This window comes from Podarcis melisellensis, assembly GCF_964234715.1.
Source record: "Podarcis melisellensis genome assembly, chromosome: 15".
NCBI lineage: Eukaryota > Metazoa > Chordata > Lepidosauria > Squamata > Lacertidae > Podarcis > Podarcis melisellensis.
Window position 1 is genome coordinate 8,602,339 of NC_138532.1, and position 25,620 is coordinate 8,627,958.

The following is a 25,620-nucleotide window of genomic DNA, read 5'->3' on the forward strand; positions in this document are numbered from 1 at the left end:
CCTTTATCTGCTTCCCATTGATTGATTGGATTGATTGATCAATCTCATATTCTTCAATTATTTGGGAGGCTCTAAGCTCTTGCACGAGATTGCTGCCCCAAAAGATGTGTTTCCCAGTTTTCCTCTGTTGACTTTTGTTGAAGGCAATCTTCGAAATTGAAAAATATATTATAGGGGGCATGCATGAATTGATGCCAAGCTAGTTGTGAGTTACACAGCCTAAGGATGGGGAAGAAATTCTATTTGGGTCACATGTTAATGCAGACCTACAGAGTTCACACATCCAGAGATGATATACAAAGCAAAAATATAACAATCCCTTTGCATTCTCACTTCTCCAATTTTTTTTCTGAAGGTAGTTCTCTGGCCAAATATTGTGTCCAAAAATGTTAGCATTATGGGAAAGTGTGGATGAAAATGCCTGTATTAGTGAAATAACATGCAAGAATATTAGGAGAAATCGTTTGCAAAAACGCATGTTCAGAAGGATGTGCATTTAAAGGCTGATGTCTTTTCATCAGAGTGTCTTTTTTATGCAAACTGATACAGAAATGTGGAGAACTGAAGATCTGAAAAAAGAGAAATTGAGAAAAACTGAAATTGGCCATCCCAAGCAATTCTTTAAAAATAAATAAATCATGTAGTCACCTGGTTGGTTTATAAAACAGTACAGAGTTCTGATCTGCTATGGCTAAAGTTGAACCAGATTTGCTCTAGTCACCTTATATAATCCCTGTAAACCAAAACTCATTTCTCCAACACAGTTCTGTTGATGCTGTTCCGCTGCTGTGGGGCTGCTTTAAAAGCCGTTATAACAGCATAATAATCTGCTAGTTCAGCAGCCACTATAAATTGTCACGGCCTGCTCATGAAGTTTGCTATTAATTACATCAATATTAAGATGGTTCCAGCTTCTGGCTAAACTCAGCCTTGGTCAGCACTAGAGGCAAGTAAAGCCCTACGAAGATTTTAAGACTAGAAAGTTGGAAATAAGTTGGAAGCGTCTCCATCAGAGCAAGTGGAGCAGGGGCAGCTAAAGGATGGAGAGCTGGGTTCAAATCTCCACTCAACACATGGGTGATCTAGGGCCAATTTGCTGTCTCTCCACCTAAGCTGTCCCACAGGTACAATTCTCAGACTCGGGTCAGCTGCTGTTTAGGCTCTGAAATCTCAAACCGGAGAATCTTGTAGCACCTAAAAGCTTATGATGGCGTGGCTTGGAGCTGACTTACAAGATCAATTGCATGAACCCTCAACTGGTGTGTGTACAGTCCTTGCAGCAGGGGTCCCCAGCCTCTGGCCCATGGGCCGGAAGAGGCCCACCGAGGCCATTTAACCGACCCACAAGCTGCTCCCCAACTGAGCTGCAAGTCCTTGCACGCTGCACTAAACCGTCAAAGCATGGCATGGGGACTCTCTTCCGTGGCTCCAGAAATCACTTCTGCACATGCCCAGATGCTGGAAATCGCATCTGTGCATGCCCGTGGCACCAGAAATTGTTTCCACACATGCCCATACACCAAAAATTGCTTCTGCACAGGCACAATTTTTGGCGTCTGGGCATGCACAGAAGCAATTTCTGGCATCGCAGACATGCACAGATGTGATTTCCGGTGTCGCGCTGCACCGGTCCAGCCCACAGAGGATCTCCACGGGAGTGATCCAGCCCATGCCCAATAAGCCTTGCAGACCCCTGGAATATAGTTTGGCAGTAGAGCTTTCTTCCTTGCACAAAGAAGATCTCAGGTTCAAGTCCTGGTGTCCCCTGGGGAAAGTGTGGACAACACTGAACTAGGTGGACGAATGGCAGTTCCTATGTTCCTATGGCTTTTGTTGTTGTGTGCTTTGGTTTCTTACCTTGTCAACTGGTGACCCTTCTCCTTTTTCTTTTTCTCCCTAGGAAGTTCCTTTCTCTCGCGTGTGGCGCAGTAACCAGCAGCCACTCCACTGTGCCTTTTCACTGGAGCGCTACACTCCTGCCACCACTCAGCTCTCGTGCAAAATCTGTGTCAGACAAGTCAAGGGCCATGAACAAATCCTGCAGATCCAGACATCAATTCTCGAGGCGAGTTCCCATCACCCATTCCCTACTTTGACACATTATATCTTCTCTGTGTGTAGAAACCGCAGAAATGATGCTTGTAGAGGGAAGTTGAGCGTTCATTCTTAATGCTGATTAAAAGTGGTCTGAACTGAACTAAGGAAATTCACCAGAATCAATAAGGATGCTTGAGGAAACTTGTTGATCTTTGCTGATGGTGATATTTATCCCTCCAACCATTACATTTGCATCTCTTCTTCTCAAAGGAGCTCAGGGTGGCAAACGACAAGGCAATAAAGCCACACAAATAAATAAAACAAAAATAAAATAAAATAGGTAAAGGTAAAGGTACCCCTGCCCGTACGGGCCAGTCTTGACAGACTCTGGGGTTGTGCGCCCATCTCACTCAAGAGGCCAGGGGCCAGCGCTGTCCGGAGACACTTCCGGGTCACGTGGCCAGCGTGACATCGCTGCTCTGGCGAGCCAGAGCCGCACACGGAAACGCTGTTTACCTTCCCGCTGGTAAGTGGTCCCTATTTATCTACTTGCACCCGGAGGTGCTTTCGAACTGCTAGGTTGGCAGGCGCTGGGACCGAGCAGCGGGAGCGCACCCCGCCGCAGGGATTCGAACCGCCGACCTTTCGATCGGCAAGTCCTAGGCGCTGAGGCTTTAACCCACAGCGCCACCTGCGTCCCAAAATAAAATAAATAGAAATAAAAAACACACAAATACTTAGAAAAATTTATAACATCTAAAAACAGACATATCTAATCATGTGAAGGTTGCTGGGAGCAGTATCCGTCATCCATCAAATGCCTGGGTGAAGGGGAATGGTCCCCCTCTCCAATTGTTTCTGAATGTTATTAGTAAGGGAGGCAGATGTGCCTCATCACCAGGGCGGGGAGTCCACAAACAAGACGCAGTCACCAAAAAGGTCCTGTTACAGGTCAGCACCAACAGAGCCTCCCCCTGCTGATATGAACTGACCTGGCCCTCACTTCCTGGACTAGGTCAGGGTATAGGTCATCATTATAATTACAGTGGTACCTTGGTTCTCAAACTTAATCCATTCCGGAAGTCTGTTCCAAAACCAAAACGTTCCAAAACCAAGGTGAAGTAATGCAAAACGGATTAAACCATTCCAGACTTTTAAAAGCGACCCCTAAAACAGCAGTTTAACATGAATTTTACTATCTTACGATCCATAAAATGAAAGCAATAAACAATTTACTGTACAGTGGTACCTCTGGTTAATGCTTCTGGTTACAAATGCTTCAGGTTACGAGCTCCGCTAACCCGGAAGTAGATGCTCCTGGTTGCAGACTTTGCCCCTGGATGGAAACATAAAAGATCACATAACCATAGAGATGGAAGTGACCACGAGGGTCATCTAATCCAACCCCCTGCCATGCAGGAATCTTTTGCCCAACAAAGGGTTCAGATCCACAACCCTGAGATTAAGAGTCACACGCTTTACTGACTGAATGTTTAACAGACCACTGTATTTTAATACTTTGTTGGAAGCCGCCCAGGGTGGCTGGGGAGACCCAGCCAGATGGGCAGGGTATAAATAAATTATTATTATTATTATTATTATGAACGATCCCAGCTTCTAGATGATGGAAATACAAAAACTTTCTTTAGGCATCCACTTTGAAAGTGCAATGGGACACGTAGAAAAATAGGAAGTGAGTCTTGCCCACTTGACCACCCTGCATGCATCAATCACACTGTGATTGGCATTAGCCCGAAGGTGTCTACCTTACTCATAGGAACATAGGAAGCTGTCTTCTGCTGAGTCGGACTATTGGCCCATCTAGCTCAGTACGTAGGGTTCCCACATTTTTGTTTATTTATTTACTATTTCCACATGCACAGTGCTTTTCCACATAAGTGGGTTCAAAGAGACTCACAACTCAGCAGCAAGCAAGAAAAGCAATCCAGTACATCATTGGAATAATAGGGTGGTTTCCAACTAAGTTCTGCTCAAAGTAGACCCATTGCAATTCATGACCCTAAATTAATCCCATCCATTAACTTCAGCAGGTCCACTCTGAAGAGGACTAGGATAAGACCCATAGTCTTAATGCCAATTCATTTCAAAACATGATCATAACCACACACAAAGACCTGCAAAAACAATTTCAAAAGCAAAATACAGCAGAGATACAAGAAAACATTGCTAGGTAGTCACTGTGTTTTATCCACAGCACATAGCCAATTAGATAAATAATTTGTTTTGATATCATAGATGTTTTAACATTTTAAATTCATTGCAAAATAAACCATCCAACATGAAAACACATGAATTGGTTAAAATATATACAGTGGTACCTCGGGTTAAGAACTTAATTCATTCTGGAGGTTCATTCTTAACCTGAAACTGTTCTTAACCTGAAGCACCACTTTAGCTAATGGGGCCTCCTGCCGCTGCTGCACCGTCGGAGAACAATTTCTGTTCTCATCCTGAAGCAAAGCACTATTTCTGGGTTAGCAGAGTCTGTAACCTGAAGGGTATGTCACCTGAAGTGTATGTAACCCGAGGTACCACTGTATTAGTGTCCCCATGTTGGAAACCTTACAAATTGTCTTCCTTGTCTCTCTCATACTAACACTGATAGCACCACTAAATGTCTGTTTCATATTCACATCAATCCGTCATTGACAGGAGACTGTGCCCAGTGCACAAAAATTCACTGAGGGAGCAGGGCTCACTCCATGCATTCTAGCTTCCTCCTTCGCATGTTCAACGGTTCATTCAACAACCTAAAATGAAAACAGGCTCATTGCTTCCACATATTATTGCTTGTGTTTTTACAAGCCAGGTAGCAGCAGCTTATCTTCAAAGTGCAGAGCTCCAAATCTGCTGCATGTTTAATTAAAAACAATCAGAAAATAGGATGAACCTACAGCACTCCTATTACTTTGCATGGATGTCTCTTGTGATGTGCCATAAATGTTATACGGAAAGGCTTGTAGCACCATTCGCCTGAAGTATTTACATCATGCCAGCACCCAGAAGTCCCAGGCAAGAGGCATATCCTGTTTATTATTATTATTAATAATAGTAATACAGTGGTGCCCTGCAAGACGAACACCTCGCAAGACGGAAAACCCGCTAGACGAAAGGGTTTTCTGTTTTGGAGGCGCCTCGCAAAACGAATTTCCCTATGGGCTTGCTTCGCAAGACAAGAATGTCTTGCGAGTTCCTGCGGTTTTTTTCCCCTTTCCCCCCTTTTTCTAAGCAGCTAAGCCACTTATCAGCTGATCCGCTAAGCTGATAAGCCGCTAAAAGCCGCTAAACCGCTAATAGCGGTAATCCGCTAAGCTGTCAATGGGCTTGCTTCACAAGACGAAAAAACTGCTATACGAAGAGCCTCACAGAACGGATTAATTTCGTCTTGCAAGGCACCACTGTAGTAATAATAATAATATAATTTATATACCACACTATACCCGGGGGTCTCAGTGCTTCCCGAATGGTGGGTGCTTTCCAAATGGAGTTTATTATTGCCTCAGTGCACCTCAAATCTGGACATAATTTACATTTTCCACATGATGATGTCATTAGCAAAATGCAAGACCATATTTTCTTTTTAAATTACATCTGGATTTCTCCTTAAATCTGATGAGTAAAACTAACCTGTTGTTCCTCTTTTTTTTTTTTTTTTTGCCAAATGAAACTTAAGTGAGGAAGCAACAGTCCTATATTTTGGCATGGCACTATTATTATGATGATGATCAGCACCTATAAATTGCTTAATATTTTAAACATCTAAGCAGAGCACAATATAAAAGCAAAAGTTGTAGCATAACAAAAATACAACTCACCTTTTTGTCCAGGGTCTTTCTGACAAATAACAGCAAGACCCCATTTTTGTGTTTAAATCCCCCAAATTCCTGTTTCCTTTTTAAAAATATGCATTTAGATTACTGTTTTACTGAAACATTATCTGCTCAGCATGGCAAAAACTTGCCAGAACAGAAAAAATTTCCACCAAGTGATAAAAACTAATAGGAAGGGAAGGCAATATATTCCATAACCTGGGCGTAGCCACCGATCTGCCCTTTCTTATATCCCAACGAATTGTGCTTCCAGTAACAGGCTTTTTCTCTATCTGTTGGCCACTTTCTTTTCCTACCCAGATATCATTGCAGGATAGAACAATGCCATCATATAGCATCATTCTAAGGAGATCTCTGAGTGTATGCATTTTCTTTTCCTTAAATGGCAGCTCTTGAGATTGTTCGAAGTGCTGTTGTTGGTCAAGGTCAGCCATTCCTGAAAACCACCCAAATCACCTCCCTCAATTTTGCTGGCATTTCTACTTAGCTGTAGTGAATGTAATACATTTTCATATTTTTCAGCACTGCTGTGACTCTACCCAGAGCGCAGTGCAATGCGTGTAATGCCTGTGATTTTTCTTTAGCAGATATAACTCTTGTTTATCGGCATTAGAAAGCAAGGAACAATCCTTTCCAGTGAGCTGAACAAGCTAGACTAGTGAGAGAGCACAACTGAACTTTTAATGCAATAACGGTTTTGTTTTTGTGCGTAGAATGAAAAGGAAACCATCGCATTCTTTGCACATGATGACAGTAACTTTCCTGCTCAGATGGGTCCGCAAGCCTTCAAGATTCCCTACTCCATCAGGCAAAGGATATGCGCAACTTTTGACACACCCAGCGCCAAAGGCAAAGACTGGCAGATGTTAGCACAGAAAAACAGCATCAACAGGTAATCCAATGTAATTCTGAATGGCAACCAGTCCACTGCTGTTATTGGAGCAGTGTGCTGCGACACTCCCTGCTCCCTGCCTTTTTTAATGTTCTCAGTCACTGTTGTTATATTTGCACATCAACCCGCAATTCAGACATTTCCCAATATCTTGAAAGCTGCAACATTTTAAATTATCATCAGGACACTGTTCCCAGTGTAGGGCCTGCAGGATACTTCCTTGGAGGATTTTAAGCAGAGGTTGGATGGCCATCTGTCATGGATGCTTTAGCTGAAATTCCCGCACTGCAAGGGGTTGGACTAGATGACCCCTGGGTCCCTTATGATTCTATGATCCACCAGCACCTTTCAGAAATTTCCACCTCCAAAAGCTTTGCCTTATGCCATAATTTGCTTCCTTTCAGAAGCATACCAACACCTGTTCCTAGAAGATTTTGAGGCTGCTGCTTGACAAAATGGTTGCTTTAAGTTTGAGATAATCCCCTTTATGTGTTTGGGTTCTTTTTGAAAAGAAAGAAAGAAAAGGAAACAAAACCTTAGGTTTTCATTCATTACATTTTTATGAGGTTACATCTTTATATTGTAAATGAACGCCAAATTTTTCATCCTGGTTACAGTTAATTGGAACTTGATAGAAAATAATTTTTTTCTCGAGAAAGCAGAAGTTAATTACACATTTGCTTGAAAAAGGCTGAGTGTCAATTCAACAGTACTGAGTTGTACAGTACACTGAATATTTTGTAATTTACTATTGTATGTGTTGATTCATTACATATGAGAGTATAATTCAATGATTGTTTTTAAGTGTGGTTGGGTATGAAGGTTCTGGCTGTTGTTGTTATTAGGTAAAACCTATATCGTGTATAGATTTATATTGTAAACCACTTTACAAACAACAATGGGTGTCCGAAATGCTGTAAAACAATGTGCAAATTAAATGTGGCAGAGTAGAATTTTTAAGAGTATCAATATTGCATTGCAATATTCTGCCATGCCTGATGATAATCATTTTAACCTACCTGAATTTGTAAGGCTTTTCTTAAAAAATGAACATATAGTGTGATTTGTGGAAAGGCCATTGCTCAGCGATAGAGCCCATGCTTTCTGTGCAGAAGTATCCAGATCCAATCCCTGACACCTCCAGAGAGGACTTGCAAAAACTCCTTCCCCAACCTTTGGTCCTAGGTGTTGTTAGACTACAACATGGGAATGCTGATGCAGGATTACTGAGCTAAGCTGGCCATTGTCTGACTCAGTGCGAGGCAGCCTCCTATTCTCTTTCTGCAAAGCTCCAAGTTTTACCTGCCTCCTTCCTCCTTCCTGCAGTAGTTCACACTCTCTTCGGTTCCAATCCTCACTACAGCCTAGAGAGAATGGGCTGATGAGCAGGGCTGTTTTCAGCCAGAAGTCAGTTCCAGCATCTCCAATGGCAATGCCACCCAATCTCCCATGGGTGCCATTGCCATCATAAGAGAACAAGGGAGGCATTCATGGTGAGTTCTGACGCCCCTTTTTCTAGAAACACAGCACTGCCAGTGAGTGAGAAAGCAATAGAAGCAGCTGCTATTTGTTCACTCCCATTGCTTGACGGCTCTCTTCCTCGGCGATGTAAGGACTGAATGGAGGACAATGGCAAGAGGAAGAGCAGCGCAGCCAGTGGGGGCTGAAATGTGGGCCGCAGTTGATGCCCAACAAAACTGATTCTCATGATTGCATCAGCAAGAATAGCCTCAACTATTCTAGCCAGTCGACCCGTGCCCTCCCCATTCCTTTCTTGATTTTATTAAAAAAAATTGGATGAAAATATATGCTTCTGTGCAAGGTGGTTTGGAAGGGTGTTGAATGTGTATCTAAATAATAATTAAAGGTAAAGGTAAAGGGACCCCTGACCGTTAGGTCCAGTCGTGGACGACTCAGGGGTTGCGGCCCTCATCTCACTTTACTGGCCGAGGGAGCCGGCATACAGTTCCCAGTTCATGTGGCCAGCATGACTAAGCCGCTTCTGGTGAACCAGAGCAGCGCACGGAAATGCCGTTTACCTTCCTGCTGGAGCGGTACCTATTTATCTACTTGCACTTTGACGTGCTTTTGAACTTCTAGGTTGGCAGGAGCTAGGACTGAGCAACGGGAGCTCACCCCATCATGGGGATTCGAACCGCTGACCTTCTGATTGGCAAGTCCTAGGCTCTGTGGTTTAGACCACAGCACCACCCAGGTCCCATAAATAATGGCAATAATATCAATTAACCTGTACAACCCATTCACAAAAATAGTTTCCGTCCAAATTGATACCTTTCCCGCCCACGTGGCAGTTGAAGATGATGGCAGCATACACTGACCCTATTCCTTCTCCTAGGTGGAATGATGTGCAGTAGCATAAGTTTGCCACTGGGGATTCTTGGATCTGTAGCCGTAGTCTCTGGCAAGAAAACTAACTGCTCTAGCTGGGTCCTGCCAACAAGTTACATTCTGTGACTTAGGGCAGGGTGAAGGGGAGGCAGAAGCAGCTCCCAGGATGTCTGTAGGGTTTTGCTTGTCTTGATCCTGCACACAAACTTCCAAGAAGACTTGTTTGCCTATGGAAGTAGGTATCTTTGCTTTGATACCGCTGGTGCTCTTGTTTGAATCTAAAACAGCCAAGTGGCACAATTTCAGTAGGGGAGAGATTACCTGAATTAGTGATGAGTGGGACCTGCAACAAAACACTACAGGGCATCCTCGCCTCTTAGCAAGAGGACTGCTGTTCAAGGGTCTTGTCCGTAGTGGCTTTCGAGAAAGTCCAGCCCTTATTGGGGGCTTAGTTGTATTTGTTGTGAAGATGCCACCATGGCAATATACCTTCGACTTTCTCAGTAGCCCCATTGCAGGTCTATTTCCATTAGCACTCAGCAGCTCATCAGTTTGGGAATGATGTCTTCCCTGAAGGCAAAATTTAAAAGGAATTGCATTTTTATCTTTTTAATCAGCAGACCTGGGAAGAGCTGAATCCAATGTCAGTCCTGCTCAGAGTAGACACATTGAAATGAATGAACCCAACTGAGTCGTGTCCTTTTACCTTCTACTCTGAATGGGACTGGGTCCAATTCACAGAACCCAACTTGCTATTCTGAATTTAAAACATTAAAAAGGTTGAGCCGTTGAAGAAGCTGAACGCTTGTACTTCTTTCTTTTCAAAAAGAACAGGGAGAAGAGAATCTCATTAACAGGCAAGCCAAATTCTGTACCTTTTTAAACAAGTGGATCTCTTCCCAAGCTCCTATCCTGGGCATTTGTTAGACTTGTTTGGAACTAGCTGTGCCTTCTGGAACTGAAGCATGTGTGTTTTCTATTGGCTACACTAATTGCTCATGGAAGGAAGGAACAAGGCACCAGAGGCAAATTGGAGCTGGATGCTTTCTGGATGTTTGGAACAACTATCCAGCCTGCAGTCTGTTTTGTATGGATTTTGAACCAAGATATGTGGTTTTTAGAACAAGCGAGTGCAGGTGGCTGAGCTGGCTGGCTGGCTGGTTTTTTTTTCTGGGGGTTTGTTGTCGTTGAGTTCCTTGTGTTTCCTTGCTAGGAACATTGTTCAGCTATCTATTATTAATGAAAAGACTGGAAAGGGACTACTTGGTTGCATTTCTGGCAGAGAGACTGCACACGTGAGCAGTATATTAACATTGTCTACCGTGACCGTAAATGACGCAGCACTAGAAAACACCAGAGAAACAGTAGCTTCAGGTCCTCCATCTCATTGCACTGCAGATAATTCCTCTGCATTGTGTATTTCAGGGATGTCCAACCTGTGGCCTTCCATACACTGTTGGCCTCCAGCTCCCATCAGTTCTGACTCTGGGTAGTGCAGCCTGCTGTTAGAGAGGAACAGAGCTGTCAATTTCAGTTTCTAATTTCACTAACCTTAAGATAATTCCACCCCATTTTTGCATTGATTTGCCATTTATTTATTTTTAAAGTATGCACAAAAAAGGTATGTTTTTTCATGCTCATGTATCTTTCAAATATATGGAATTTTGTCCAACGTACACATTTTGGCAAGGAATTTTTTCATAGGTTTTGCATGTTATTCTTTGTTAATATATGCATTTCTGTTCACACATTTTTCTGGTTGGAGAACCACACCACTGAATTCAGAGACATGTGACTCTTGAAGGACAGTTGTGGTTTGCTTCTTTTATTGGTTGGAGGAGTGTGAATTAGGTAGGTGCACATTAAAATCTGAACCCAATGAATTCCCTTTCGTCCCTCGTTGGAGTCTAGCATCATCTGGATTGCTATAGAATTCAGTGTTTCCCAACCTTGGGTCTCCAGCTGCTTTTGGACTACAACTCCCATCATCCCTAGCTAGCAATACCAGTGGTCAGGGATGGTGGGGAATGTAGTCTGAAAACAGCTAGAGACCAAAGGTTGGGAAACACTGCTATAGATTCTCTACCCCTGGTGTGCTTGCACACACATACATAGGTGCCCATTCAAGCTGTTCATGTTTTGGTTTTTTTTAAAAAAGACACTTTGTTTTTTTGTGGTCCATGGCTATGGTCATCCTGGAACTGAAGGAATGGAAAGATTTTGGGGGAAGGGATGTTGCTTCTCTTAGGCAAGTCACTAATTTTTGCATTTTATATTTTGCAATCTGGAATGGCAATCTCAGTGATACCCAAACTATTGTGCCACTTTGAACAGTCATGGCTTTCTCCCAATGAATTCTGGGAGATGAGAGTTATTAGGAGACCCCTGTTCCCTTCACAGAGCTATGGTTCCCTGGGTTGTTTACCAATCAATCCCTCTCCCCAGGCAACCATAGGAACTATGGGTTTTTGAAGGGGATTTTACTGAGACTTTTCACGGGCACCTAAGAGCTACATGTGGGGAGGGGGACAGTACACTGGTGCCTACAGGTTTCACTCTGACAACCCCTAATATAGCCCTATCTGATGTTTGTAGGTGAGGGTGGGCACAGGGCTGAATGTGACATATATAGAGCCCTATCAATCATTAAAAGATCTCACTAGCATTATTTCTAAAATCCTTGCAATAACCCAGCAAAGCTGGTATTATTATCTTCTGCTTAATTGCAGATAGGGAGCAGAGACTGAGGGCCAAACAACATGTATCATGCCATCATAATTCTAACTCAGGATCTACTGGTTGTAACTCAGATGTTTAACTATAGCGACTTTCCCCATCTAGGCTAGATGGCTGAAATGAAGAAAACTATCCAGGAGCAGTCTGTGAGCTCAGTTCAGCTCTCACTTCCTAGGCTCAGATTGCGCTCAGAAACACCTTGCTCTCTAATTCCCAACTATGGCTTTTGCACCTAGCTCTGGTTGGCAGATCTTGTGGTTCTAGTATAAAAAACAAAACAATAACCGCAAAGTAGATCCAACATGAAGTCTATCCAAACCTACTTTAGGCTCAGAAGAATTTACTCTAATAAGCCAATAGTCTGAACTTTGAGAACATAGCACTATTAGGACAATGTAGCTGCTGTACCAGGGACGCGGGTGGTGCTGTGGGTTAAACCACAGAGCCTAGGACTTGCTGATCAGAAGGTCTGAATCCCCGCGAAAGGGTGAGCTCCCATTACTCGGTCCCTGCTCCTGCCAACCTAGCAGTTCAAAAGCACGTCAAAGTGCAAGTAGATAAATAGGTACCGCTCCAGCAGGAAGGTAAACGACTTTTCTGTGCGCTGCTCTGGTTCACCAGAAGCGGCTTAGTCATGCTGGCCACATGACCCGGAAGCTGTATGCCGGCTCCCTTGGCCAATAAAGCGAGATGAGCACCGCAACCCCAGAGTCGGTCACGACTGGACCTAATGGTCAGGGGTCCCTTTACCTTTAGCTGCTGTACCAGAGGCAAAGCAGCAATGTCTTGGATTGAATGGAAAGCAAGAAAGCTTACAGTTATTTGTTTATTGATTGAGGTAAAAAGTTGCCTGAACAAGTGAAGATGTGTAGTAGTGGGTCTACCCCCCAATGTTCCCAAGAATGCAGGTGCCTCTTGGGCCTTTGTACATGAGGGGGCTGCAGTATGAACACACTTTGAAGCCTTTGTGCAGTCTGGGATCCCAATAGGGAAGGTTCCATCTCAGCTGAACACACATAGAAACTTGGAACGAAGGAGAAATTTCATTCAATTTACATCTCAAGATGAACCTGTCTAATTCACACTTTCCACATCAATATGCAAACCAAAACACAGTCTTCCTTTGAAATTCACACTTCTCTGAATTTTGCCATGTAGTTCTCCAGCCACGTAATATGTACAAAAATGCATATATTCATGAAATAACATGCACAAATGAAGCCTGGTGGGGGAACACTGCTTTGCAAAAGTGTGCATATTAGGATAAATTTTCACAAAAATTCTGGTAAATATTCATAAGGACTTAAAAAAATAGTAATTGCAAACTGATGTGGGAAACTGAACTTTAGATTGGAAAAAATGAGAAACTGAGAGAAAGCAAAACTGACAGATTTCACTTATCCCTGTTAGAAAGTCTGTTCAGACCATCATCCTTAACAGAGAGAGGTCTGAGAGGAGCCAGGGCACTTGTGTGTATGCCCTTTCTCCTCTGCACACTTGTAGCCCTCATGAGTTCATGCAAACCCTGGAAGAAGGATGAAGAGCTCTGCAGAAGGTTGGGATCCAGCGCTGAGCCTGTACTCTGAGCAATATTTACTTATTTCAGCTCAGCACTTAGTCAGGAAGCTTAGATCTGACATTTTGCCAGGCATTATGTGGTAAAGGTTTGGATGACTTTTCACAAAGTGCTCTGGTCCTCTCGGCTTTAGCTGGTAAACTAACTATATCTAGCATCTAAGTTTCTGTATGTTCATATGCAAGGAAAAGTCGGCTCATATTTTCCATTTAGCATATTAACCCATCTCTTCTACTTCATGCTGCTTCTAGGATTTAGCAAAGATACTTCCAGGCCCTGAGCTGATTCACAGATGCACCAACACCTAGGCATCTCACTGGTGACACACCCAGATATCTCACCACTTGGTGGTGATGAGCCACAGCTAAACACAAGAACTGCCTCCACTGAAATGTAACATACATGAGATAACATAAGAGTGTATGAAAACATCTGTGGTGATAAATTTCACATAGTCAGTGTGATATGAAGCAGTGGACCCACACTTATGTGAACTGACCTCAGTCACTGTCTGAGAAGTTCTTTGAGCATTTGTAGTTCCACAGAGATTTAATTCCAGAAAGCCTTACATGGATGTATTATGTATAATAAGCTGTATGTAAATATGACTATGCATATGCATGCTTCCTAGCTTGCTAGTTTTACTTGGATGATTATTCCCAGAGGAAATAACACAAGTCAATTTGTCAAAAGGCACAGTCTCTTAATAGCACAGTCTGAAAATAATATGCATTCAGAAACCAGTTTGTTCCAGCAGGTCTTGCGCAAATAAATGCCCTGAACGTTCCCATCAATCTTGTGTGCGCACTTTAGCAAAATATATAAAAAATGGCTTATGAAGAAAGGCAACTAAAAAAAAAAATCAAGTTCCATGCCAAAGCACACCAAACCTTGCATACAAACTCACAATATTTGCTTGTGCCATGGTGATTTGTTACTAAATTATGGATCATGCTTTAGAAGTCCTTGTTATTTACACTGGGATGCAGGTACCTTTGTTCATGCAAACAGCCTTGTTTATCCAGCTATCTAAAAAGTCAATGTGTTGCTACCACTTAGCCAAACCATTCCTTTCCCCAAAAAATGCACTGCTATTCCTGTGTGCCATCGTGATATTAAGCCTATTATTTAGAAGCAGAGTATTTTCGTGGAATGTGCAGCCTGTGGATTGTATCCAGTGTTCTCTGTCTGTTAATGCAAGTGCTCATGTGAGTTTTAGTCTTCTGGAACAGATGAATCTAACACAACAGTTGTGCTAGTGGAAACTCGTCACTCAATGTATTGTGCAGTCTATTGTGCAACTAAGGTTGCATTCAGACACTTTATTTTGTTTCTATGGCACTTTCTTACTTGATCAGTTCTGTACTCTCTGTGACATAAAAGCCACTTCTGAAGTCTAGCAGAAATTCAGTACTCATTTCTACGTTAGTTGCTTCCAGAAAAGAAAAGAAAATCCTGTTAACTTGGGAAATTATTGGACAAAATCTGGGGCGGTATTCTGGCATACCGTACTTTCCTGCTATTTTCATGGTTGGATTGTGGGGAAACAGAAACAGCATGCACATAAAGGTGGTGACATGTCCAATGACGTCCACGGTTGCATCACACCACACCCATTGGTGTGAATGAATTTAGTGTGACATGTGACTTATTGATTAAAAAAAAACCCTCACAGTTCCATAATGCAACAGGTAGCTCAGTCAGTAGAGCATGAGACTTTTAATCTCAAGGTCAGGGGTTCCAGCCCCACCAATGATCTACTGCAGACATCCAGTGATCTACCGGTAGATCACGATCTACCTGTTGGACATGCCTGAACTAGATGACCCTCGTGCACCCTCCAAGTCTACATTTCTATGATTCTATGCAGTGTAACAGGAACATTAAACATTGGGAAAGGCATGCTAGCATTATAACCTGGAAAACATATGGAGTAAGCCCCACGTCTGAATGTACCCCAAATTACCTGCTTATGCATTCTCTTGTTCAACAATGTTCTCCTGGCACAAGACATTTCAGCAGTGGAACAGTTAAGAGAACTTAACTTAGTGCTGCATTGGCTGCAACCTTAAAAGTAGTTAGATTCCAAAGTTCCTCCCTACATTTCCCAGAGATCGCCTGAGTTTTGCAAGCGATCCTACCAAGTATCTGTGAGGGAGGCGGTCATCATCCTGAACCCTAACCCCTTTGTTTTTGCCTCTCTCATTTAGGAATTTGTCTTACTTTGCTACCCAGCGCAGCCCTTCTGCTGTTATTTTGGACTTGTGGGAAGCCAGACATCAGCACGATGGCGATTTAGACTCTCTAGCCTGTGCACTGGAAGAGATAGGAAGGACACAGCCCAAAAACTCTAATCTAACAGAAACTCAAATCGAGGAGTCCAACTTCAGCTACAGCAGACAAAATGGACTTTAGTCATCACTTTCGAAGAACTGATAGCCAGCTTGGACTTTGTAACTGAGGGAATTCCTGTGAGCCGGAAGAAACCATGTGCTACAATCACACATCCTTCCCATGATTCATTGGCTCTCACGCCATCAAACCAATTTGCATCTGGAGGAACAGAAGAAGCTGGCAAGCCATAAAGAAGACCCAGGCCCCTTTACACAACTGTTGCTGTAAGAGGGTGGGGGAAACAATCTCCCAAAGAAGATTAAAGATTAAATCACAATGAAGATTAAATTTGATACTTAAGTGCAGAAAATGAGTACGATCTTTTGGCTACCACAACCAAGAGAGGAAAAGATTAAAATTATGGAATATTTAAAAGATGCCTGGATTTTTCTAAATCTTAGACCTCTCTGTGTTTTGGTTTGCTCAGTTGTTTCTTCTCTATGTGTTTTGTGGCTTTCTTGTTTAGTTTTCAACTAAAGCCAAGCAACGTGGGCACTCACTGAGACAGTGGCCATTTGGGGGGCTCAGGTAAGATGGAGCTGGTGCCGCAATCACCACTAGAAAGAGGGGGGAGGACAGAAAACAGTGAATTGCTAGAAGTTGGTATCTGCCTTGGGTACAAAAACTATGTGTGATTAACCTGCTTTTTAAGAAAGTGGTTGGGTGCATTAATATTAGGATGTGCACTGACTGCAAGATTTGGTTTGGGCTGCAATTTGGCACTTTGGAAAGCAGCTTACCTTGGTTGGAGGTGCTGTGTGATTTGACTCAGAGGCCATCAGAGTCTGCTTCAATCGCCCCATCTTCTCCACTTCTGGAAAATTTTCAAATGGGGCTGTGACATTTCCTTCCTTTTCACAGAAGTGGGTAAAATTTGAAGGTATTGTAGAGTCTCAAGAGTGGATTAACACTGCTGAATTACAGGCAAATAAGTGCAACTTAATTATTATTATTTTTTAAAAAAGCAGAAATATCTGTAACTTTTTAATATTTTGGCAGAATTGAATGAAATATGCAGGTAAGGCTGCCGTTTCTTGGGGCACAAATTTCTCCAAATTTCAGAAGGATACATTCATTGGTTTTATTCCAAGGAGAGCCATTATAGGTTGGGTAAACTCACTCAGTCTCCTAGTGTTTTGTGGGGATTTAGTTAGAAAAGTTGCCCCTAGGTAAGAAATCTGCCAAATTGCAGACAAATTGGTTCAGGGGCTTTTGTTCTAGGCACTTTAAAAGTTGGTTTTGGGATGAGAAGGGATTTTCTTTTCAGGTAAAATGATTTCCTCCGCTTATAAGCATTCACAGTTGAACTCTCCTTCTGCCCTCTCCCCACCCTGGCGTCATGATAACCTTAGATACATTAGTTTGCTCTTGGCAGGCATTTCTCTGCAGCATCATTGAAAACATCATTGTTTGGATGGCTGAGGCACCATAAAGCGCTTCAGTAGTCACTACTTCGACTTGTGGATAGCACAACCCATTCCCCCTCTGACAAGTCCAAAAACCCCCCAAGACATCCAAAGTTCATCCTAAGTAACATCTGTTTACTCACATAAGAAGATTGGACTCAGGAGACACGTGGTTAGATCTCCTGACTTTTTAAATAAAAAATAAAATCGGTTTTGAGGAGTTCCCCTCAATTTTTAAACTGGAGCATACCCAGTGGAGGGCATTTTTCCAATCCTTTCCCTGGTAAGAGTCACTCTTCCCACAGGTGCTATTAGACCTCAGGAAAAAAAATCACAAATATCTGTGTCATACCAGTATTTTGTCCCCCAGTGGGTGTGTATGTGGGAGAGCTAGATTTAGTTCAAGGAAACTGGAAGGGAAGCTTTCCTGCATTGCTGCTCCCATTATCAGAGACCCGTGTGGCACTTTTGCATGGCTGGGGGTGGAATTTTATGAAAATTTCAATGTGGAGCTTATCTACACGAATCTTTTCTCATTCCCGTCTTGCTCATTGATCTTGACAAGAAGTGAGCTATGTATTTTTTTTACTAGTTCTCCTAAAACTATGAACAAATATTGCATATTATATGCATTATTATACAGGTACATATAAAATTATATGCATATACACACGAGGTTTCCTAAAGTAGCCAGCACATAAATAGATACATTGAACAATGCATATAACTGTATAAAAATACTTATATGTTAATACTTATAAAATTATGCTGCAGAAATATGGTGCCGCCACGTGTTTGACTTTTTTATATGTATTACACGTTATATATATATATGTATTTGCATATAATTAGTTGACCTTCTTTAAAGAGAAAACAGGGCACAAGCATGTTGGATGTCAGAGATGGTCAGATGCAGGAAAAATTCAGCTGTGTCAGGACTTCCAGATTTCAGTATAAACCTTCCTTCTCCATTTCTAGGTGACATTCATATCATGCATTTAAAGCTTTATGATACTGGTTCTCCCGCAAAGAACTATGGGAGCTGTAGTTTGTTCAGTATGCTGAGAGTTGATAGGATAAACCTATTCCCCACACAAAGTCACAATTTCTAGATTTCCCTCTGAAGAAGGATTGGTTGTGCTGTGGGAGAGGAGCAGCTCCACCCCATACCCCCCAACATTTCTCCAATGAAAATAAGGACATCCTAAGGAAAAGGATCAAATCAGAAACCAAGATAGCTTCTGTAAATCCCTGGAAAATAGGGACAATTGGAAGGTCTGCTATCCCTGAGCTAAGACACTTCAAAACAATGACAGAGTGAAAGCCGCTGAGATATTTTCACTTTCATTTCCTTGTTGCATTAATTTTTGGAACTCCCTCTTTTGCTAATTAGTGCTCCCACTGGGGCTTGGCCTAAGGACTTTGGAATCCTTCAAGCAAGAGTGGGGAGCCTGTGGCCCTCCAGATGCTGCAGGTCCCCCAACTTCCACCAGCTGCACCCACCTTGGCCACTGCTCAGGGATGATGGGAGTTGTAGCCCCAACAACATCATGGCTGCCACTGGTTCCTCACTCCTGTTTTAAAGGTACACGTGAGAGGAAGTGAAAGGCCCCCGAAACCATATAACACCGGTCCTGAGAGATCTTCTGTGGCTCCCAGTATGTTTCCAAGCACAGTTCAAAGTGTTGGTGCTGACCTTTAAAGCCCTAAACGGCCTTGGTCCTGTATACCTGAGGGAGTATCTCCACCCCCATCATTCAGCCCAGACACTGAGGTCCAGCGCCGAGGACCTTCTGGCGGTTCCCTACGAGAAGTGAGGTTACAGGGAACCAGGCAGAGGGCCTTCCTGTGAAACGCCCCTGTGAAACGCCCTCCCATCAGATGTCAAGGCAATAAGCAATTATCTTACTTTTACAAGACATCTGAAGGCAGCCCTGTTTAGGGATGTTTTTAATGTTCAATGCTGCATTGTGTTTTTAATATTCGGTTAGAAGCCGCCAAGAGTGGCTGAGGAAACCCAGCCAGATGGGCAGGGTATTATTATTATTATTATTATTATTATTATTATTATTATTATTAGCCTCTGACTAAAGAGCTTAGTTGGGGCGGTTGGGGGTATTTCTGGTTAGCAGATTTCCCCCCCCCCCCAATACTTGGTAGTTTTTTCAGACAAAATTACACTTTCAGAAGCTCTGAAAAATGGATAGATTCTTCCCAATCTGGTCAGGTATATACTGAATATGTATCTCTGTATCCTGGCCTCTTTGAGTTTTTAGAACCCACCCTATTCTTGTGACTGAAACCTGTTTTAACTTTTTTCCTATTGCATTTCAAATGGTTGTAATCTACCCTGGGACCTGGTGGGTAATGAATTGAAATAATAATTATAATTGTTTGTCTAGCAAAAAAGGGATCATGCCCTTTTTTTAACCCTTCAGATTGGCAGATTTATTTAGTATTCATATTATAACAATTATTATATAATATAATTTTAATATATAATTCTATAATATTATTCAAAAATTATAATAAGTACAGGTATTATCATAAGTACAATGTACAATTAGTGTACTATCATAGCTGCAAACACACACACACACACACAAATAAATAAATAAATACCAAAATTACAAAATGGGGGGACCCCAGTTCTGTAGCTCTGTAGGAAGAGGAAAGATACTCACTCAACCAAAGACCACTTGGGTCAAGACCAGTTGTCAAAAAAAGCATGCAGGAACAGCACAAGATGGCCCTCAGATTTGTCTTTCCATTGCCCCTAACTCCTAGGAGCTCAGGGTTCATGGTGTTCACCCCTCTGTGCCAATCAGAAGCTGCAGAAGCCCCGTCGGACATTTGGCTTCCAAAAATAGTTTGCAAACTGGAACACTCACTTCTGGGTTTGTGGTGTTTGGCAGGCAAAACGTTCAAGAACTAAGCTGTTTGGAAACCAAGGTACGACTATATATCCCTGGAACAAGTGAGAGGGTCATGCAGGCTCGTTCTGTCCCCACGACCCCATGTTGGGCAGCCAGACTCCTTCACTGTGACACATGCAGCAGGTATGAGAAAAGACTCCATGCAAGCCTCAATATATGTGCCCAGGAGCAGCATGAGGCAGAGAGACATAGCTCATTGCAAGAGCATCTTCCTTGAGAAGATACCAGATTCACTCCCTAGCATCTCCAGGGCTGGGAGAAGCTCCTGTCTGAAACCCTGGAGAGCTGATGCCAGTCCGGGTAGACAATATTGAGCAAGATGGATCATGTTCTGATCATATCAGGCAACTTCTCCTCCTGTCAGGTATGAATGTGGCTACCAAGCACATCAGTGGTCATGGGTGAAGCTATCACACAAGCCCCCATGAACCCTCCATGTGTTCCAAAAATGCCAGGAGGCATCTGAACTACTTGTTTCCGTGTTTCATTAAACAAAACACGGCAGGATTAAAATTACTGCCAGAAATAACTAGTTGAATGTGGGATCCATTATTGTTAAGACACACACAAGAGGGGGTGATGGAGAGAACATGCTTTTCTCCAGCTCTTTTAGATCTGAAGTTTATTGCACTCAGTTAATTATGATTCAAGATGTTCCTTGGTGTGTTTTCTAAATACAGACTGCTAATTAAACAGACTCAAGAAAATTGTCAAAACCTAGCCAAAGCACTCTGCTGATTCCCCGATCTTTTGTTCTGATGCTGTGACCGTAAAAAATGTTCTCACACTGTATGTTTTCTAAGTGTTCCCAAACTTTCTTTCAATGTGTGAGAGAGATGATTGCATATAAACTGTTCAAAGCTCTTGCACTTAAAAGGAGACAGTCGTTCTAGTGATTTATGGTTGATATCTTCCCCTAGAACCTCTCAAAACATATTATAGGAAAGATACAAAGAAGGCTAAAAGATGCATTATTTTTTAGTTTTTTATATTAGTTTTTTAAAGCATAAAAATGTTTTGCTACCTTTAACAAGTACTTTGTCAATCCCCCTTTCTCTTAAAAAAGCGGGGGGGGGGCAATAAAAATATTATAGGATTTTATGGCTCTTCTGCTGCTGGTAGATGAAGTTTCCATTTAAGTCTACCAAGCAGACCTTTCCTTAAGTTTACAGGTTTTTAATCTAGACGCGTAAGACTGCCAAATCAATGTTGTCAACACCTGTAAATTAACTTTATGATGCTGCATGGCAGAATGGCAGTGCACATTATTGGGGTGGCAATTTTTAGAGTTTGTGCATTGAAATGAGTCTAAATGGTGAGGATTGGGGGAGTTGAGGAGAGAAAGATGAACTGTGGCCAAACCAGGCATATAAATGATAAAACAATAAAACAGGGGAAGCTCAGGCCCTGTGGCTGAATGTGGCCCTCCATGTTTCTCAATCTGGCCCTCATAATTCCACCCAAGTCACACCCCTCACTGCCCCTATTTTGCAACCTGAGCGCGATTATTATTATTATTATTATTATTATTATTATTATTATTATTATTATATTATTATTATTATTATTATTATTATTATTATTATTATTATTATTATATTATTATTATTATTATTATTATTATTATTATTATTATTATTATTATTATTTGTATCCCACCTTTCCTCCAAGGAGATCAAGGTGACATACCAAGCTCTGCTCCTCATTATATGGTCACAACAACCCTGTGAAGTAGGCCAGAAGGTCTCGCAGTGCGCTTCATGGCTGGTAAAGGTAAAGGGACCCCTGACTGTTAGGTCCAGTCACAGACGACTCGGGGGTTGTGGTGCTCATCTCACTTTATTGGCCGAGGGAGCTGGTGTACAGCTTCCGGGTCATGTGGCCAGCATGACTAAGCCACTTCTGGCAAACCAGAGCAGCGCACGGAAATGCCATTTACCTTCCCGCTGGAGCAGTACCTATTTATCTACTTGCACTATGACATGCTTTCAAACTGCTAGGTTGGCAGGAGCAGGGACCAAACAACGGGAGCTCACCCCATCATGGGGATTCAAACCGCCGACCTCCTGATCAGCAAGCCCTAGGCTCTGGTTTAGACCACAGCGCTACCCGCCACTCACATGGCGGAGTGAGGATTAAAACCCTGTCTCCAAGATCCTAAAAACAGAACACTGTTTTCTTGCTCAACCCTACTAGGCTCCTTACAGGTTACAGCACACCCAACCTTTTTCTCAGAACCCACCCTCCTCAGTAACTATCCACACCCCCACAGAAAAACATTTAAGTTCCACAACAGCCACAACAATATGGTTGTATCTATGAGCCTCTTAGCTTCTGCACAGAAAGTGGCACAGAAATGTTCTCCCACAACCCTTTAGGTGTTTTTCAGCACCTCAGTTGCTGTTGTCTCCTAATCCTTCACAGTTGCTGAATAAACTGAGTGAAAACAATTTCAGATTGCTGCCCATCATCTTCCAGCATTGCATACTATTTGTGGTGTCAGCTGGAGTTCTGGTTGGTTCCTGACTCTTTTACAGGTTTCCACCAGCAACTTTGGAAATAACATCCCATTGTTTCAATTATCTAAATGCTATCATGATGAAACTCACAGAGAGATGATGATTGGTCATGGGGTAGAGGAAGTGTGCATATTACGGAGAGTCACTTTATTGCAGTAATAATAATAATAATAATAATAATAATAATAATAATAATAATAATAATAGTAATGAAGACAGGCGTGTTACTTGTGCTATTTGCCCCGTATGTCTGCCAGAATTAATATCCAGCACAAAGGCATTTGGATTTAGAGGCATCCTGATGCAATGAACAGCATTCATGGAAGGAGAAGCTTCCTGTCTCTGCCCCTCATCCCCACCACCCAACATCATACAAAACTGTCATTACTGAGTCAGACCACTGCCCCCCCTAGCTTGATATTGTCTGATCCAGTGGCAATGTTCCAGACAGGGAATATTTCCCTGCCCAAACTGAAGATGCCCAGGATTCAACCTAGGACCTTCTGCATGCAAAAGAGTTGCTCTGCCACTGACTCACAGCCCTTCCTTCCTTTTGGCAGAAGTTGGAGGGTGATTATGTGTGAAGGGGATTATGTGGGAGGACTTCTGTCCTCAGAGCTCCCTCCACAATATATTTCGGATAGGGATGCTGATGGAATTGGGCAAACTCTGGTCCCAGTTGCTTTCAACAATATTGTATGGGGGGGGTGGCGGCGGAACCTTACAGATGGGTGGATCTGACCATATGCATCTTTGCTCATTACTTGGTTGGAGACCTGCATTGCAAAATTCAGAGACCTGCAGATTTGAAGGAAGGTTGTGCATATTGCCTCAGAAAGTGCAGATTAGGTAGATTCAGATTAAATGCAAACTGGACTGAATTTCTCCCTCATCCCTAGTACCCTCATGGCTCCACGAGGGCGGCTGGGTTTTCTCTCTGTGCACTACTTCCCTGAAAGTGAAAACCCAACATCTGTCTCTCCTACTGCTGGAGCAGTATTCTTTACAAATATGCAGCAGTAGAACAGGGGCATCTCTTTCTTCGCTGCTCCTCCTGGTGTCTGCAATGACCCTTTAGAACTGAAGACAGATTCAGGGCACTTCCAGGCTGTCACTGTTTTCAGGTGGGATTTCAACTGCATACCAACAAATTCAAGTTCTGCCTTTAGAGCTGTTTGGGAGCTCTTGCATAACAAACCTGTTTTCTACAAAGGACAGAGTTTACTGCAATAAGCAAAGGGAAGGGGAAATATATTAGAAAGTATAGGATGGCAATTGGTTTAATGCAATGCTGTCAATACAGATTTGAATAATTACTCATAAAGTAGCCCATGTCATCTAATCTCCCGACAAATGAGTTGGAATGAATCCTCAGTAAACAAGTCATCTGGAAGTCCTATCAAAGGCAACTCTCATTCATCTCACAGAAATGGAACAAGTCTAGCCCCATTTGGAAACATAGCAGAACAGGATTGTGCCTAATTTTAGAACCTACAGCAGACTCCCAGCTTCACACAATGGATCTGTAACTTAGATTAGGATTGGATGCTCAGTCTCCCATCAAAATCAATGGAAAGACAAAAAATGAATTAACCAAAAGCCCATGAAAAATGAACAGTATCTGACCCTAATATGGTTTATGTTGGACCTCATCCCCCATATATTCATTTAAACTTTCAACCAGATACTTCACAATAACAAAATAGGTAAAATATTATTATACACCTCCCCCGCTTAGTATTTGTAGCAGTTCTAAAGTCACATTTTGTTTATTCCTGATTACTTAACCTGTATATTTCTCCTGTACACCTACATGGATTTGAACAACCATGCCACTCTCTAAATCTGCATTCAGCAGCTTGGTTCCCTCCAGATGTTGGAGCTGATGGTAGTCATAGTTCTCTTTGAACATTGATCTTTCAAATCAGTGCATGCTAAGGGATCTTGTGAATATCCCTTTTCCAAAACTCCTTTATTTCTAGCACATCAGATTTAGGACTATGGTGATCATATAAAGGAAAGGCAGAATCACGGAAACTTCACTGGACATGGATCGCAAATGTTTCATACGTAATTCTAATACATATTGTCCAGATTTTGTGTTTTGCTGTGATGGGGTTGGGGAAATAGTGTTGTGCTTTGTAAGCTGTTTCTAAAGCTGCTTTTGAAATCTTCTGAGTAGGTGTTTGATAGCTTGGGTTAGTGCTTCTTCACAAGGAATGGTACACAAGCTAATGTGTTCTGATGAGATAATACCACCCACTCCTTGTGGCCCCAGCAAAACTAGAAATGATATCAAGTGTGAAACTTTAGTTCAGGGGTAGTGTAGTTACCTATAGAGTAGTGCAGTATTCAGACACACAAGACTTTCTTCTTGCTTACTATAGTGCTGTGTTTCTTCTCTCTTAGAAAACCACTTAGTTTGTGCACTCGGTGTGATGACAACACATGATATGCCACCTAAACAAAAGCGCAAGAAAAGAATGGCGTATGAATTAGGCTGGGCTGAGATTACAGATAGGAGAATCCGCCACGCAGAATAAAATGATAGAGAGCCACCTCCCAACATTTCGTCTATTGGTAACAGGCTTCTCATACTATGATACCTTTTTTCATTCCTGTTTTTTCCTCTCCTCCTATAAACCATCCCAGCAACATTTTATAGTGCCAATATTTCTCACTTGCCTATTGAAATTGACATCACCAGCTAGGGCGCAGTGCTAGCTCCCCGTTTTATGGGACTATTTTAAAAGGACCCCTCTGGTGGGGGCCCACAGGGGTGCTCAGCTTGGCAGGTCCCAAGGATGCCTCCTCCAGGCTAAGAACTTGAGTCTGCAAATGCCTGCCTCTTAATCCATGGAGATATATGCCTTTTGAGACATCTATTTCGCTCTGCAAACCTAGTGTACATTTTATATTACCCT

General features: G+C 42.4%; 1 protein-coding gene across 2 annotated transcripts in view; it reads left to right on the forward strand.

Annotated features, from left to right (window-relative positions):
- Positions 1-16,210, forward strand: part of UNC5D (unc-5 netrin receptor D) — a 405,072-nt gene extending 388,862 nt beyond the window's left edge. For both annotated transcript variants that reach the window (XM_081890876.1, XM_081890877.1), the window contains 3 exons: positions 1,901-2,065; positions 6,602-6,780; positions 15,652-16,210. In XM_081890876.1, coding sequence (XP_081747002.1) covers positions 1,901-2,065; positions 6,602-6,780; positions 15,652-15,856 — 549 coding nt within the window. In that variant the 3' untranslated portion in view covers positions 15,857-16,210. The remainder of the gene's footprint in view (positions 1-1,900; positions 2,066-6,601; positions 6,781-15,651) is intronic.
- The last annotated feature ends 9,410 nt before the right edge of the window (positions 16,211-25,620 follow it).